The following is a 17,066-nucleotide window of genomic DNA, read 5'->3' on the forward strand; positions in this document are numbered from 1 at the left end:
TTATGGTCTGGTTGCTATGGTTTTTGTGACGTTCAGCGTGTAGGGACGCACGTGCACCTAGAATGTCGATGCCAGAGTTATAACCTTTGATGTCCCGAGATGTGCGTCCTTTTGTTAAATTACCTTGGTAGGCCTAGGCCAAATACGATACCGGTAATCAATAATAATATCCAAGTTGGTTTATTTGTAATCTAATATGACTTTCAATTGTTCTGCCTTGTGGGTTACATTTTCTCAATACATACCAGTACCAATCGGGATAACCACGTCGACGTAAGTTTAAAAAGAGACAGCCCAGGCAGGGCACAGTACTGGTTTAATATACGTCACGATAAATTAATGAAGCCTATAGCTGAAGTGAGGTATATGAAGTTCTTACTAGTTTATTAAGCTTGACAGAGACAATCTTATGCAGATGAAAAGAAACAATTAAGGAGAGATGAGCAGTGGCGTATCTAGGGATGCGTGCGGAAGGGGGCACATCCCTAAAAAAACTGTCCCTCCAATCGCCCCCACCACATTGAAATGTTCGAAACAAAAAATCACGCTCAATATGGTGATAATACATATCATATCATCTACATTCCTGAAGATGACCAAATAAAGTTCGAAACTTCAAATCATGGCTTTCTTTATTCGGAGTAACGTTTGTTCTGTTAGATAAGTCCTATACCTAATTTTGCGAGTTATCCCTCACTTATAATCACATTCGCCACCTCACCCACTTCACCTTCGTTTACTTCGTTTCAATAATAATGTTTTAAACAAATGGAGCTCTTCATTTATGAAAATTCCTGGTTTATGAGAGAATTGAGGAGCCTGGAGGTGGGAAGGGATCTTTTTATTTCCACCAAGCCCAACTACAAATTAGAAACGGTTCAATTTGAAATTTCAAACAATGTAAGTACCTCTTCTTCTGATAAAGAGGTATTGAATAATTTTACTTCGTCTATTGACCCATAGAAATATTTATCTTCCATACCAATCCCGACTTGTCCGATAGTAACTCTGTTAGGACGTACACCAATTGGAACACTGCAACATTCGGTATCAGGCGTTTGGCTCGCTCCATCTAAAAAGAACAAGAGCTTGGTGCCATTAAACGTCATAGCAATATGATGCCATTCACCAGGAGTGAATCCCATATATCTGAATACTGCAGGAGGGTAATTAACAGACGCCGTGAGCTCAGTGTAGCCAGAACGGGTTCTTATCTCCCACGATCCGTGTTCTTTGAAGCCATTATTGATGATTCCTTGAGTACTTGTGTGCGTTCCATCGTAGTTGAACCATACGCTGACCGAAAATGCATTCCCAAAAAAGTAGTCCTCAAAACTTGGCACCAGTACTCTGGTGGTTCCGTTCAATTTAATCGCTGTACCCACAATCCCATCGATGTAACCCATATCGGTGCCATTTAATTCACCGTGTCTTGAACTTCCAGACACATCGTCAGTGTTGCCTTCAAACGCGTAGTGCGCCAATAAGTACGCATCTAAATCTCGTTGCGGTGGCAGAATACTTGTGCTCTCAATGTCTGGAGTTACCTGTTGGCCTTTGCCAGTATACTTATAGCACTTGGACTTAAGTGTGTCAACACATCGATATTCTCCCGCTACTTTCACGTATTTTTGTTGTTGGTTGCAAATACTGCATGTTCCATTTTGAATCACACATAAACACACAAGGATGTGAAGGAACTTCATCTGTTCGTTCATAAACAAAGTTTAGTTAATAGGTGATCTAGTCCTATAATATCTTGATAATTAAAACAACAATAAATTAGACGTACGTACGTGCAGCCATTTTTACGTTTTTGTTTTTGGCTGAGGCTGTATCAAAATCTATGTTTTTTTAAAGTTAATAAATAAGCGTAAAATAAATACTAAAATAGAAAATCACCTCGACAGTGTAATCTTGACATTTAAGCAATATTTATCAATTAAATATAAGAAGTTTTAAGAATATCAAAAATATATGAATTGCATTGAACATTTCAGTTTCAATTGAAAATTTCAACAATACAGGTCTTCCTCTAATTAAAAACCCCTCCAATGAAAGACTACCTCCAAATAAGGACCATTTTTCTGAGGTTCGCGTAAAAAAAAAAAAAAAAAAAAAAAAAAAAAAAAATATAGCCATACCAATGCTATGAATTACAAATTTAAAAATTAATTTTCTAACCTAATGGAAAATTGCCACACGAAGAAATTGAAATATATTTGTTGAAAATGTAATAGGCCTATTATTATAAAAAATATCGTTTTCACTCACCTTATAATTTGCTTTTTGCCTTGTCAAACACGGTAATGTGCGCACATTTACAAAGTCATGTTATTTCACTGGATATATATTGCCTGATATTTACACCACGTGATTTAAGACCTTGGTGTTGCTCTTATTATAGGCTTATTACTTTTAATCTAAAAAAACCCGCCTTCAGTGGCCTTCAATCTTGTATGTGAAGCCCAGTAGGTCGAATAAGTAATGCCATATTATAATACAAGAATATATTCAAAGGCATAATTTTTAATAATGAGTATTGCTACGTTTTTAACTATAAACGACCTTTGCAAAAACAAGACAACCTTATAAGGACAATATTGTAAGCCATTAATTTTTGTCTATAATGTTGACACAAGCAGATTAAGAATACTGTAGGCCTAGGCCTATATGAATTATACAGTAGACCTATAGATGCTAAAATGATAGATGTAGACATTCCTTATTCGTCACGTATTCTTTTAAAATAAAAAATATATATATATATATTTGCAATGGAGATAACATTTGGGGTATAGCATGGACCAGTCACTTTATATTAATAAATATTCTGTTCGGCCTATTAAATGAAACTCTTTATTATCTATTGCATTTAGGCCTACTAGAGTCACGCGTTCCAATTACCTCATACAACTCTCTGAATAATAAATTCTCAAATTGACAACTCCTCGTTTAATATTGTGTAGATTCGTGTTAGTATTGCGTAAAGTTGTTATTTTACGATATTTTAATTGACATAAATATGAACTCAAAATGCCCTAAATCGTAAGGCGCTTAGAAGGATCGTGCTACGATATATTTTCTAGATTTGTGTGCCAAATAGAAAAATGGCGGCACCACGAAGCATGAGAGAAATTTTCTCCAGTTTAATGTCTTTCCTTTTCCTCCAGTTGTCCCCTCAGACTACAGCTTCAATCAATATTCTGTTCACGATAATACCGTAAAACCTCGAATAGAAGCACTGGGCTTTCTTTCTTTCTTTCTTTCTTTTTTTTTTTTGCGAACTTTGGATGGCTTTTTTTTCGAGATGGGCTTCAATTCGAAACTACTTTTGCAAACTAAAGAGAGGGCTTCAATTCAGGATGGGCTTCTCGATATTAAGCCCACTGCGGGCTGATTCTAGGTTTTACGTTATTTTCACAAATTTACTTTCTGTATAATAAGTACAGGACTATCAGAATAAATCAATTAGTCTCAAAATAGCTCCGGGGTCCAAGCTTCGGATTCGCCCTCGAACTTCACCAGGGGACCCTCCCAAACTTGTTTGTCCCTTTGTCTATAGGGCTATTGCGTACATACCATCCAAAAGCATAATACAAAATGCCACACAAATTCACCAAAACAACCACTTGAATTGGCAATACACATTCCACTATTCGGCGATAACCATCAACCCACAAGAACAGGGGCCAGGATTTATTCTGAGTTTTTAATGACACATAATAATCACAGTCCGAGACGTAGTATAGGCCTAATGTACTATGCCCAGACCCTGCGTAAACAAATTTGTAGATGAATTATTTCAATAGCTTAAGTTACATTTATACGGTAAAAGCAAATATCAGTTATTTATACACATTTTATTGGTATTAAGCTTACATCTACGTAAGGTCAAATAAAAACATGATTGTGTTGGCCACGCCCGACCGACCCAAAATGTTCGAACATAAACACATTATCGGTAAAAAAAAAAAGGAAAAAAAATAAAAAATTCCTACCGATTTTCCTAAAACGTGACCAACACAAGAATTTATTTTTTATGGCCTAAGCAGGCACTATAATTAATAAGAGTTAAATAGTTCAAAAACTTCTTCTGCTGTTAGTGTCTTTGTAACTGTCTCTTATACACATCTTTGGTTTATTTGTAATGAAAATAAAAGAAATATTGGTGCAGGTTACAGATTGAAATCGCATGAAAATATTTCGAGGGGGAAAAGAAAATCGGTTTTATAGGTAGTGTTAACAAATATAAAGATTGTTTATAACGAGAAGAGTACCAGTGTTGGACTTCAGAATTCCATAAAATCTACAAATATAAAACCAAAAAAAGAAAGTCAAAAGACTTGAGGAAATAGGTTTATATCGCAGGGTCGTCGGAACAGCACCAGCCGCACCGGCTTTGCCCGAACCACTTCTTCTGAATTATGATATTATTTTTAAAATAAATCCACAGATACTTTTATAGATCATATGAATTTATTATTAATGTTCGTATCGCATCATTGTTTTCTTTATGATATATTAGTATTTAAACAAAATTCCAACCTCCGTGCTTGTTTTTGTATTGCCTATGTATATTTCATTTATTTTCATGTATGTCCTCATTTTGCAATATACCTGGCCTACATTGATTTAACATAGGCCTACGAATTGTGATGTTTGTCTATTTTGAGCCATGCTACTACCTTCTGTGTCCAGATATAAAATTTTTAACCTGGGTGCTTTTCTGGACTAACTCCTTAGCATTATGAGGGCATTTTTGTGAATATAGGCCTAATGTTTTCTTAAATACCAGAAGAATAGAAAGCCATGTAAAGTCATAACTCTTAAAAAATCTTCCTATGGGAGGGCCCCTGATGAACATCACACACACACACACACACACCCTCGTCCCGGCGACCAAGTCAGCAATGGGGATTTCTTCCGTCTTCTGTGAACATAACAAAATCATGCACCTATTTTTGGTGGTGATGTTTGCGCTTTAAAAATCGTTATTATTATTATTATTTATTATTATGCTCCGATCAAACTAATTAGGCCTATATACGGTATATGGGCACTATTACTCACTTATGTAATCCTATATTCAGGCCACAAAACTTAAATTTTGTAAAAGTACGATATATACAGTGTACTGCGTTTTTATGACAAATAAATTAAGTAGCTTTACAGTACAGTATTTGTATATGTATAATAATACAATTAGTAATCAGTATTCCGGCATAAAACCTGGACTTCAGTGAATTATAAATAAATTCTACCCCTTTCTTAAACAACATTCTTCTGGCTCCGAATTCAGACTCCGAAATGGGATGGTACTATGGCTCACTTCAGTAAAAGAGTAATTTTGTTAAATCTGTGAAGCTTTGTTAGCCAGAGCTGCCGAACTTACATTATGTGTCAAGGCACCGACGGCCTACTCTCAAACCAGGGCCCCTCGGCGGAACCTAGTCACGTCACTGTCTATATGGTGCGATATTTTCAAAATTTGCTCACCTCAGCCCTAACCATCGTGAGGCGGAGGTAGGGTATGAACTATATCCCCTACTAGCTTTTTAAATCATGTGTCTACCAATGTACAGCAAAATGGGGATGGGATCACTTTCCGGGCATCCAGGGGTGTCGTATTATAAAAATTGTCGCGCCTCAGCCCCAACCATGGTGGGGCTGTGGTGGATATGCTCTCTGATCCCAATAACTTTAAAATCCTCCGTATACGGGGTAGGCCTAGCGGGTCAATTTAACAACCACATTTTTAGCCCCAAACCCTCGCTCTTCACCATGGTTCTTACTATAACGGCCGGATCACTTATACAAAATGCTATGTTACCGACATACATGTTAATGATCAAGAGAAAGTTTATGGCTCCAAAATTCCCAAAATAAAAATGATTTTACCTTGAAAAAACTATTGACAATATATAGTGCGATTAAGTTCAACAAAAATTATAGCAACATTTTTTGTAGAATCATTCAGCACCATTGTCCGGAGTCATAAAACATACCGTACCCGCTGTCGCCAGAAAAACATGCGACTCATTGAAACAATACCAGAGTTAAAATTAATTTAGTGAAAATTATGAAATCATAAAAAGGAGGAACAATTGCATTATTTAGAAAAGTATGGTTTACAATGGAAAACAAACAAAGCAAAATTTAACATTATCGGGCAAGGAATTCCAGAGTCTAATAAATCGGGTATATATAGAACATTATGACAAGTCATTCTTTGCAATTAAAATGTTTGAAAGCAAAAGGTTCATGACGTCCATAGGTAAGAAGACGGTATAATAAGAATAATTTAAAAAAAAAATCAAAATTGTTAACCTAAATTACGGCCCGATTACTTAAAGTAAAAACAATATTATATTGATTAAAATTTGTTGGAATTTAAAGTTATTCCACCAATTGTACAATATTTGTTGATAACTTACGGTAAATGCTTATTCTCAATCGAAGGATTTTCAAAAAATCACTGTTCTCGTGTATCGTGTCATATACACTTTCCTTCGCGATTCAAACTGCTCATACCACCTGCAAACAGTCTTTTTGTGTTAGAACGTAATTCAGAATTATCGGGGAACCTGGTTAATAACAAATTGTTTGTCGATTCACAATTTTGAAATAGATACCAGTCAGTTACGTGGCTGTAAATGGAAGATCAATAAGTCGCAGAATCCAAATAAAGATGATTTTTTAAAACTGTTTAATATTTACGATCAAATTTGTTCATTCAGTCGGCCCATGTATACCTACATGGTCTGTCATAAATAAACCAATAATAATAAACCAGAAGTGAACACATCACTTAATTAAAAAACGTTCAATACATGGTATTACACCTCATCTAGATCGTGATAAATTATTTATTAGGCCTTCAGTGCTTCAGGTCGGTCGCGATTCTACGGTATTCATTAAATTGTCAAAAAAGTAGTCCTCAAAACTTGGCACCAGTACTCTGGTGGTTCCATTCAATTTAATCGCTGTACCCACAATCCCATCGATGTAACCCATATCGGTGCCATTTAATTCACCGTGTCTTGAACTTCCGAACACATCGTCAGTGTTGCCTTCAAACGCGTAGTGCGCCAATAAGTACGCATCTAAATCTCGTTGCGGTGGCAGAATACTTGTGCTCTCAATGTCTGAGTTACCTGTTGGCCTTTGCCAGTATACCTATAGCACTTGGACTTAAGTGTGTCAACACATCGATATTCTCCCGCTACTTTCACGTATTTTTGTCGTTGGTTGCAAATACTGCATGTTCCATTTTGAATCACACATAAACACACAAGGATGTGAAGGAACTTCATCTGTTCGTTCATAAACAAAGTTTAGTTAATAGGTGCTCTAGTCCTATAATATCTTGATAATTAAAACAACAATAAATTAGACGTACGTACGTGCAGCCATTTTTTCCAATTTTGTTTTGGGCTGAGGCTGTATCAAAATCTATGTTGTTTTTTTTCATTAACAAATAAGCGTAAAACAAATAATAAAATAGAGGATCACGTCGACAATGTAATTTTCGACATTTAAAGCAATATTTATCAATTAAATATAAGAAGAAGAAGAAGAATATCAAAAATATTTGAATTGCATTGAACATTTCAGTTTCAATTGAAAATTTCAACAATACAGGTCTCTTCCTCTAATTAAAGACCCTCCAATGAAAGACTACTTGCAATTAAAGACCACTTTTCTGAGGTTCGAGTAAAAAAAAAAAAAAAAAAAAAAAAAAAAAAAAAAAATAAAAATAAAAAACAAATAGCCATACCAATTATAATTGCTATGAATTACAAAGTTACAAATTAATTTTCTCACCTAATGGGAAGTTGCCACACGAAAAAACTTAAATATATTTGTTGAAAATGTAATATTATAAAAATATCGTTTTCACTCACCTTATAATTTTCCTTGCCTTGTCAAACACGGTACTGTGCGGACATTTACAAAGTCTGTTATTTTACTGGATATATATTGCCTGATATTTACACCACGTGATTTAGGACCTTGGTGTTGCTCTTATTATAGGCTTATTACTTTTACTCTATGTATGTGAAGCCCTGAGGTAAAATTAGTAATGCCATATAATACAAGAATATATTCAAATGCTTAATATTTTAATATTTAATACTGAATATTGCTACGTTTTTAACTATAAACGACCTTTGCAAATACAAGACAACCTTTTATGGACAATATTGTGAGCCAATAATTTGTATCTATAATGTTAACACAAGCAGTTTAAGAATAATGTGACGTGAGCTCGCTACAATCAAATCGGTTGTCGCATCTTGTGTCGCAGATTGTGTAGCGTGATGGGGACCCACCGAGGTGGGATTTTCACTGCTACTTTCAACACTATTCTGGACATTATTTGTCACAATGGTGCTTGTGTCGCCTTGTGTCACATGGTGGTGATGATGGGCACCGATGGAAATGATATTTTCACTGCTACTTCCAACGCTGTACTGCGCATTACTTGTCACAGTGGTGCTTGTGTCACCTTGTGTCACATGGTGGTGATGATGGGTACCGATGGAGATGATATTTTCACTCCTACTTCCAACGCTGTACTGCGCATTACTTGTCACAGTGGTGCTTGTGTCACTTTGTGTCACAAGATGTGCCACAGGGATAGTATCTGTTGTCCCAATAGTGCTTTTCATGTCTAATGGTGTCACAGAATGTGTAATGTGACGGGGGCTAACCGATACATGCTCGGTCGTTGCTTTTAATGCGCGTGACTTCGGATCTCCACGAATACAGGTACTTTCACCACTTCGTGACTTTGAAACCGCTGGATATCGAAAGCATCTCTTTTCGCAGTGTGTATTGTCACATCGATATTCTCTCGAAACTTTTGCTAACTTCATACATTTTCCATTTGTAAACAGTGCAATTAATGATATAACCGCGGTGTAAACAAGCTTCATCTTCTATCAATAAAAATAAAAAGAGCAACAATAGAATTCATCTAACTTGTAAACAATAAATAATTTTCAATGCACATAAAATAATTTATGATGCAAAATAAACATTAATGTAAAGCAATAGAGCTTGTATGTGCTTGGTGATTCAAATGCTATTAATAGATGATCGTGTTTTACTTTTAAAGGCCTTCTATTGGACGTAAAATTACTAATATAAGTCGAGTAAATGAAAATAAAAGAAATATTGGTGCAGGTTACAGATTGAAATCGCATGAAAATATTTCGAGGGGGAAAAGAAAATCGGTTTTATAGGTAGTGTTAACAAATATAAAGATTGTTTATAACGAGAAGAGTACCAGTGTTGGACTTCAGAATTCCATAAAATCTACAAATATAAAACCAAAAAAAGAAAGTCAAAAGACTTGAGGAAATAGGTTTATATCGCAGGGTCGTCGGAACAGCACCAGAAGCACCGGCTTTGCCCGAACCACTTCTTCTGAATTATGATATTATTTTTAAAATAAATCCACAGATACTTATATAGATTATATGAATTTATTACTAATGTTCGTATCGCATCATTGTTTTTTTTTATGATATATTATTATTTAAACAAAATTCTAACCTCCGTGCTTGTTTTTGTATTGCCTATGCATATTTCATTTATTTTCATGTATGTCCTCATTTTGCAATATACCTGGCCTACATTGATTTAACATAGGCCTACGAATTGTGATGTTTGTCTATTTTGAGCCATGCTACTACCTTCTGTGTCCAGATATAAAATTTTTAACCTGGGTGCTTTTCTGGACTAACTCCTTAGCATTATGAGGGCATTTTTGTGAATATAGGCCTAATGTTTTCTTAAATACCAGAAGAATAGAAAGCCATGTAAAGTCATAACTCTTAAAAAATCTTCCTATGGGAGGGCCCCTCATGAACATCACACACACACACACACCCTCGTCCCGGCGACCAAGTCAGCAATGGGGATTTCTTCGGTCTTCTGTGAACATAACAAAATCATGCACCTATTTTTGGTGGTGATGTTTGCGCTTTAAAAATCGTTATTATTATTATTATTATTATGCACCGATCAAACTAATTAGGCCTTTATACGGTATATGGGCACTATTACCGGTACTCACTTACCGTATGTAATCCTATATTCAGGCCACAAAACTTAAATTTTGTAAAAGTACGATATATACAGTGTACTGCGTTTTTATAACAAATAAATTAAGTAGTTTTACAGTACAGTATTTGTATCTGTATATTAATACAATTAGTAATCAGTATTCCGGCATAAAACCTGGACTTCAGTGAATTATAAATAAATTCTACCCCTTTCATAAACAACATTCTTCTGGCTCCGAATTCAGACTCCGAAATGGGATGGTACTATGGCTCACTTCAGTAAAAGAGTAATTTTGTTAACTCTGTGAAGCTTTGTTAGCCTGAGCTGCCGAACTTACATTATGTGTCAAGGCACCGACGGCCTACTCTCAAACCAGGGCCCCTCGGCGGAACCTAGTCACGTCACTGTCTATATGGTGCGATATTTTCAAAATTTGCTCACCTCAGCCCTAACCATCGTGAGGCTGAGGTAGGATATGAACTATATCCCCTACTAGCTTTTTAAATCATGTGTCTGCCAATGTACAGCAAAATGGGAATGGGATCACTTTCCGGGCATCCAGGGGTGTCGTATTATAAAAATTGTCGCGCCTCAGCCCCAACCATGGTGGGGCTGTGGTGGATATGCTCTCTGATCCCAATAACTTTAAAATCCTCCGTATCCGGGGTAGGCCTAGCGGGTCAATTTAACAACCACATTTTTAGCCCCAAACCCCCCACCCCCGCTCTTCACCATGGTTCTTACTATAACGGCCGGACCACTTATACAAAATGCTTCCGACGGATATGTTACCGACATACATGTTAATGATCAAGAGAAAGTTTATGGCTCCAAAATTCCCAAAATAAAAATGATTTTACCTTGAAAAAACTATTGACAATATATAGTGCGATTAAGTTCAACAAAAATTATAGCAACATTTTTTGTAGAATCATTTGGCACCATTGTCCGGAGTCATAAAACATACCCGCTGTCGCCAGAAAAACATGCGACTCATTGAAACAATACAAGAGTTAAAATTAATTTAGTGAAAATTATGAAATTATAAAAAGAAGGAACGATTGCATTATTTAGAAAAGTATGGTTTACAATGAAAAGAAATCCTTAACAAACAAAGCAAAATTTAACATCATCGGGCAAGGAATTCCAGAGTCTAATAAATCGGGTGTATATAGAACATTATGACAAGTCATTCTTTGCAATTAAAATGTTTGAAAGCAAAAGGTTCATGACGTCCATAGGTAAGAAGACGGTATAATAAGAATAATTTAAAAAAAATCAAAATTTTTAACCTAAATTACGGCCCGATTACTTAAAGTAAAAACAATATTATATTGATTAAAATTTGTTGGAATTTAAAGTTATTCCACCAATTGTACAATATTTGTTGATAACTTACGGTAAATGCTTTTCAAAAAGTCAGTGTTTTCGTGTATCGTGTCATATACACTTTCCTTCGCGATTCAAACTGCTCATACCACCTGCAAACAGTCTTTTTGTGTTTGAACGTAATGCAGAATTATCGGGGAAGCTGGTTAATAACGAATTGTTTGTCGATTCACAATTTTGAAATAGATACCAGTCAGTTACGTGGCTGTAAATGGAAGATCAATAATTCGCAGAATCCAAATGAAGATGCTTTTTTAAAACTGTTTAATATTTACGATCAAATTTGTTCATTCAGTCGGCCCATGTATACCTACATGGTCTGTCATAAATAAACCAATAATTGACTAAAATGATTAAGTGTAATCGGTATAAGGCCTAGCAGAAGCGAACACATCACTTAATTAACAAACTTTACACCTCATCTAGAGCGTGACAAATTATTTATTAGGCCTATTCAGTGCTTCAGGTCGGTCGCGATTCTACGGTATTCATTAAATTGCAAGCCTATTTCTAAATATAATACAATGGCATATTGCCTATATAACACATATATTTTATTTAATTGCATTGTTTATATTGCACAATATACGGTAATGCACGTTGTGATATAGTCAATGTTATTCATTGTATCATTATGTATTCGTGTTCCTTGCACTTTTTTTTTTGTTTATTAATGGAGGAATAAGTTCATCTAATGATGGAACTGATAAGAAATTGAATTTTGAAGTTATCATTTCGCAATAAATATGCCTACGTTGATTTAACAGGCATAAGAATTGTGAATTTGTCATTATTTTGTTCCATGCTACTATTTTCTGTGTCAAGATATAACATTTTAACCCGGGTTCTTTTCTGGGCCAACTCTTTAGCATTATAAGAGGGAATTTTTGTGAATACAGGCCTAATGTTTTCTTGACTCTTGAGTCATATACCGGGAGAATAGGATGTAATGTAAGGTCATATTATTAGGAAAAAAAAACCTTCCCATGGGAGGGTCCCTCATGAACATATCACACACACACCCACACACACACACATTTATTATTATTATTATTATTATTATTATTATTATTATTATTATTATTATTATCATTATCATTATCATTATCATTATCATTATCATTATCATTATTATTATTATTATTATTATTATTATTATTATTATTATTATTATAATGCAATATATTTTTCATTTTCAAACGAACAATAGGCCTACATGTTTTCTTTTTGAGTTGAGCAACCAGTGTGTACTGTGTTGATTGAAGTCTGTAAAACGTGCGTCTCAAGCATGAAGAGAACAATGGAATCGCTCGTCCGCCTTGCGTAAATTCTGTATTTTCGGCACAGGGCGGAGGTAGGCACTTGCGACGCTCTAGTTCTGTTTATGTTAACGATGAAGATGTAAGTGTAACTTAAACCATCAAACTTACGTAATTTAACCACATTTAAATTCAATTAATTTAACAAAAACAGTAAGATACTTAATTAGGCCATTTATTAAAATAAAGTTCTCTAAAGGTTAACTACAGATTTATAGTATATTGTAAAAAATCTGTAGTGACATTTCCGGCCATCTAAAGAGGTGCCGTAATCACATGTTTTTGTTCCTCCCCCGCGCTGGCGCCGCTACCACTGGACGATGGTGTGTGTGTGTGGGGGGGGGGGGTGTTAAATGTGATGTTCATGAGGGACCCTCCCAAAGCAAGATTTTTTTGGTGGACACTATCTGCGCAAGTCCCTCCCTGGCTCCTCTATTTCGACTTCCTGAACCCGCCATTGTAGTTGAAGTACCATTTCCGGCCTCCTAGAAGGTTTGAATAATTCATTGTGATCGTGGAAGCAATCTTGACTATAAAAAGGAAAATACAACAATTATGAAGTCATATTACAGTAGCTTGATTCCTATAAAATAACCAATACAATTCACCAAACTTCGCCAAATAGCCTATAGTCCTATATAAATCCAGGCCCCTACCGAGGGCCATTGGCGGCCCGGTGCCTAGATGCTTGCATAGGCCAACTGGATTTATTACCTTATCAAATTCCCCCTCCCCCACCACTTTCAAAAACGTTCCGCCGCCGTTGCTAGACCTCCTGTCGTCCGGCGAACGACTAGGTTGTCGGGTCAAAAATTTTAAAAAATGATGATTTTCCTATCCAAATAACCTTATTTTGATTGCACAATTTGGACCATAAAAGCCATAAAATCTCTCCCTTTGAAGCCCACCAGGGATTTTCTTTTTTTATTCTGGGCCGTCGTTTGAGGCTTCGTCGGTCCCTCCGTAGGACACGACGGACCAGATCAAAATTTTCAAATAAAAGGCTATAAGGCATACGGCGACTTAACTCTATAAGCTATAAAAATTAAATTTTGTGAAAATACGATATACTTTATATATTTTACTGTGTATTTTTATGACGATAAATTAGCTTTACAGTATTTGTATCTGAATACAATTAGCAATCAATATTCCGGCCCCAAACCTAATACCAGAATGTTATCTGACGGGGTACTAAGTTACTTCAGTAAATTTGAAATAAATTTTTCTGGCTCTGAATTCTAGCCTCAGAAGGGATGGTGTTGACAGTACTATGGCTCACTTCAGTAAAAAGGTAAATTTGTTATATAAAAAATTATAGGGCCTAGCAACATTTATTTATAGAACCATTCGACACCAATGCCCAGGAGTTATAAAAACAGGATACCCGTATACCCCGAAGAGGTACGACTGCATTATTTAGAAAAGCTATGACTTACAATGGAAAAAATCCTTAAGCTTTTACTTAAAGACTTTAAATTTTTCACAAACATAGCAAAGTTTAACATCATCGTGCAAGAATTCCAGAGTTTAATAAAACGGGTGTATATAGAAAATTACGACAAGTCATTCTTTGCAATTAAAATGTCTGAAAATAAAAGGTTAATGACGTCCATTGGTAAAAAGACGGTATAATAAGAATGATAATTTAAAAATCAAAATTATATCTCAACCTAAATTACTGCCAGATTACTTAAAGCAAAAACAATATAATAATGATTAATATTTGTTGGAATTTAAAGTTATTCCACCAATTGTACAATATTTATTGCCAACTTACTTGGTAAATGCTTATTCTCAATCGAATGATTTTTTTTTTAATCACTGTTCTCATGTGTCGTGTCATAGGTGAATACGTAAATACATTAGCGATCCAAACTGCTCATAGGCCTACCTCCTGCAACGTCTTTTTATGTAGGAACGTAATATAGTACAGTATTTTCAAAGAACCTGGTTAATTTACGAATTATTTGCTTTGGTAACGAATTGTCCGTCGATTCACAATTTTTGAAATAGATACCAGTAAGTTTACGTGGCTGTAATTGGAAGATCAATAAGTCGCACAATATAAATAAGTAGCCTTTTTTATATTGTTTATGTGCGATCAAATTTGTCTACAATATGTCCTGGAATACAAAGGCTTATAAGTTATTTAACATTATGTTATCCAGAGACGAACATTGTTTCTTTATTAGATTGGAATATTAAATTGAGGTTTCTTTTGATAATAGGCCTACTAATAGCTCTAAGATATTGGATACTTGACTGACTTTAAATATCACGTACGATCGGCATACGTTGTAACAAATCAATATCCTAATAATACATACGGTAGGCAACATCACTGTAATTCGACCTACATAATGTGATCTAAATATGTTGCACGAACTTAACTTGTGTATCAGTATTACTCGACGATGAGAAAATCTGAGTGACTCGTTCGATTTAACATCAAGCGTTTGAAAATATACACAGATTTCAATCGGAACTCAAAAATATTTATACGCCTAAAATCAAACGAATCAGAGCGTATTTTAATGAACAAAGGGGAAAAATAAGGGGAGAACATAGGCCTACGTTAATTGTTATTACACACGTTACAAAAAAGCAAAATGTTGAATTTTGTTTACGTTTTAAGTTACTATGATTTATTTCAATTTTATTTATTATTCTTTTTATTTATTCTTATTTGTTTATATACAATTAGAAAAATATAATACAAGAATGAGATTTCTATTTTAAAGTTCACGTGCCATAAAGAATTTGAATAGAAAGAGACTTATTATTCAAAAGAATGATAAATGTAAAAAAAATATATATGATGCCCTGAATTTGTATAAGTTGGAAATAAGATTAGGATATAGGCCTATACTTCCCTGGGTGTTATAGGCCTACTGATGCCTGAGACTTCAAAGTCTTCAAGCGTATTAAGAATTGATCGAGTGTTGAAAAATATGATTTAGTTGAAGCTTAGTAAATCTCTGTTTAGGTTAAAAATCCAGCAAATGTAGTACCAAGCTCAGAGGTGATATCGTGCCCTTTATTCAAAAATAGGCTTCCGGTGGGAGCGTGTGTCATGCATACTGCCTTTACTGTATTATGTTAATACTAATAAAATACTGTATTCACATGGGATTCAGTTATCAGGAAATGTGTGGTGTTGTATTTTTTTAATGACTTTTGTACAGTAATAAGATACTTATGACACATCACCCATCATGTACCGCCATCGGATTAGCCTACCCTTTCCGCCATCTACCAGATCATAACCATATTGTCTTTGCCCCCGAGGGGGTATAGATACAAAAACTAATCTCAAGCAAGACCTAATTTTGTACTCAATGAGGTCTAATAGAAGTATTTTTCTAGGCGTTCAGTCTTTACATCAATGTACTGTCATTAGCACACTGTAACAAATTATAGTCAACTGATGCAGACCTGTCGCTTAGGCCCTATTTAATACTTTGAGCTCCGCTAAGTCCCAACATTAAGCCCCGCCCCTTGGATACTGTTGCTAAGGCCCCACAAAACGACAGTGTAAAAACATAGGCCCAGGTGAACACGTGCGTTTGTTGGACACACGCGTATTCCTGGCCATTTTCTGATTGGTCAGTTGTTAAATTTGATTGACACTCCGGGAAGGTCTATTGTGTTCAGCTTTGTTGTTTTCACCGTCATCGTCATCATAATAGTCATCGTTATCATCATCCCCTCATCGTAATGATCAAAACTCCCTTGTAGGGTGGAAAGAGTTTTATGGCTTAGTATGGTCCAAAATGTGCTTTTAGACCACATTATTAGGGATTGGCAGTCAAAATAACGTTATTTGGATAGGCAAATTATTATTTTTTTTAAATTGTTGATCCATGATCTAGACAGGGGATCCAGGCCTGTCTGACGGAGGGGAAAATTCCCCTTCCCCCCCCCCCCACTCGTGCCACCACTGCTGGGACCCCTGTAGTAACAACCAAATTCAACAACATGACACCTACCTCCCTTCACTCTTTCACATAAACAAAATGGATCGCCCTTGAATGTTAGTACAATATTAGGTATGTCTTCATCACTTGGGTAGATTTGTCCATGGATGTACCTACATGGTATGTCTGTCATAAATATACAGAGGATTGACAAAAATTAATGTGTAATCAGTATGACCTACCAGAACCAAACACAGCAATTCAAATGATAGTACAACTTATCTAGAGCGTGATAAATAATTTAATAATGTTTCAGGCTGAATTTGGCAAGAAAATGTAATTAAAATAGTACCAGCAGTAG

General features: G+C 35.3%; 1 protein-coding gene across 1 annotated transcript; it reads right to left on the reverse strand.

The window, feature by feature from the left end:
- Positions 1-184: 184 nt before the first annotated feature.
- LOC117109551 lies at positions 185-14,696 on the reverse strand. Its single transcript, XM_033251921.1, has 5 exons — positions 14,566-14,696; positions 8,618-8,945; positions 8,280-8,512; positions 7,158-7,316; positions 185-1,706 (listed from the first exon to the last, which is right to left on the reverse strand). Exons 1-5 carry the CDS (start codon positions 14,629-14,631, stop codon positions 879-881), a joined length of 1,614 nt encoding a protein of 537 aa, XP_033107812.1. The 5' UTR covers positions 14,632-14,696; the 3' UTR covers positions 185-878.
- Between the last annotated feature and the right edge of the window lie 2,370 nt (positions 14,697-17,066).

This window comes from Anneissia japonica, unplaced genomic scaffold (genome assembly GCF_011630105.1).
Source record: "Anneissia japonica isolate Jap-2015-1 unplaced genomic scaffold, ASM1163010v1 scaffold287829_len2072220_cov186, whole genome shotgun sequence".
Taxonomy (NCBI): domain Eukaryota; kingdom Metazoa; phylum Echinodermata; class Crinoidea; order Comatulida; family Comatulidae; genus Anneissia; species Anneissia japonica.

Coding starts and splice junctions, on each gene's coding strand:
- LOC117109551 (XM_033251921.1), bottom strand. CDS start 14,631: ATGACACGACACATGAGAACAGTGATTAAAAAAAAAATCATTCGATTG. Junction 8,946..14,565: donor TGAGAATAAGCATTTACCAA/GTAAGTTGGCAA, acceptor TTTTATTGATAG/AAGATGAAGCTTGTTTACAC. Junction 1,707..7,157: donor ATACTGGCAAAGGCCAACAG/GTAACTCAGACA, acceptor ATGAACGAACAG/ATGAAGTTCCTTCACATCCT.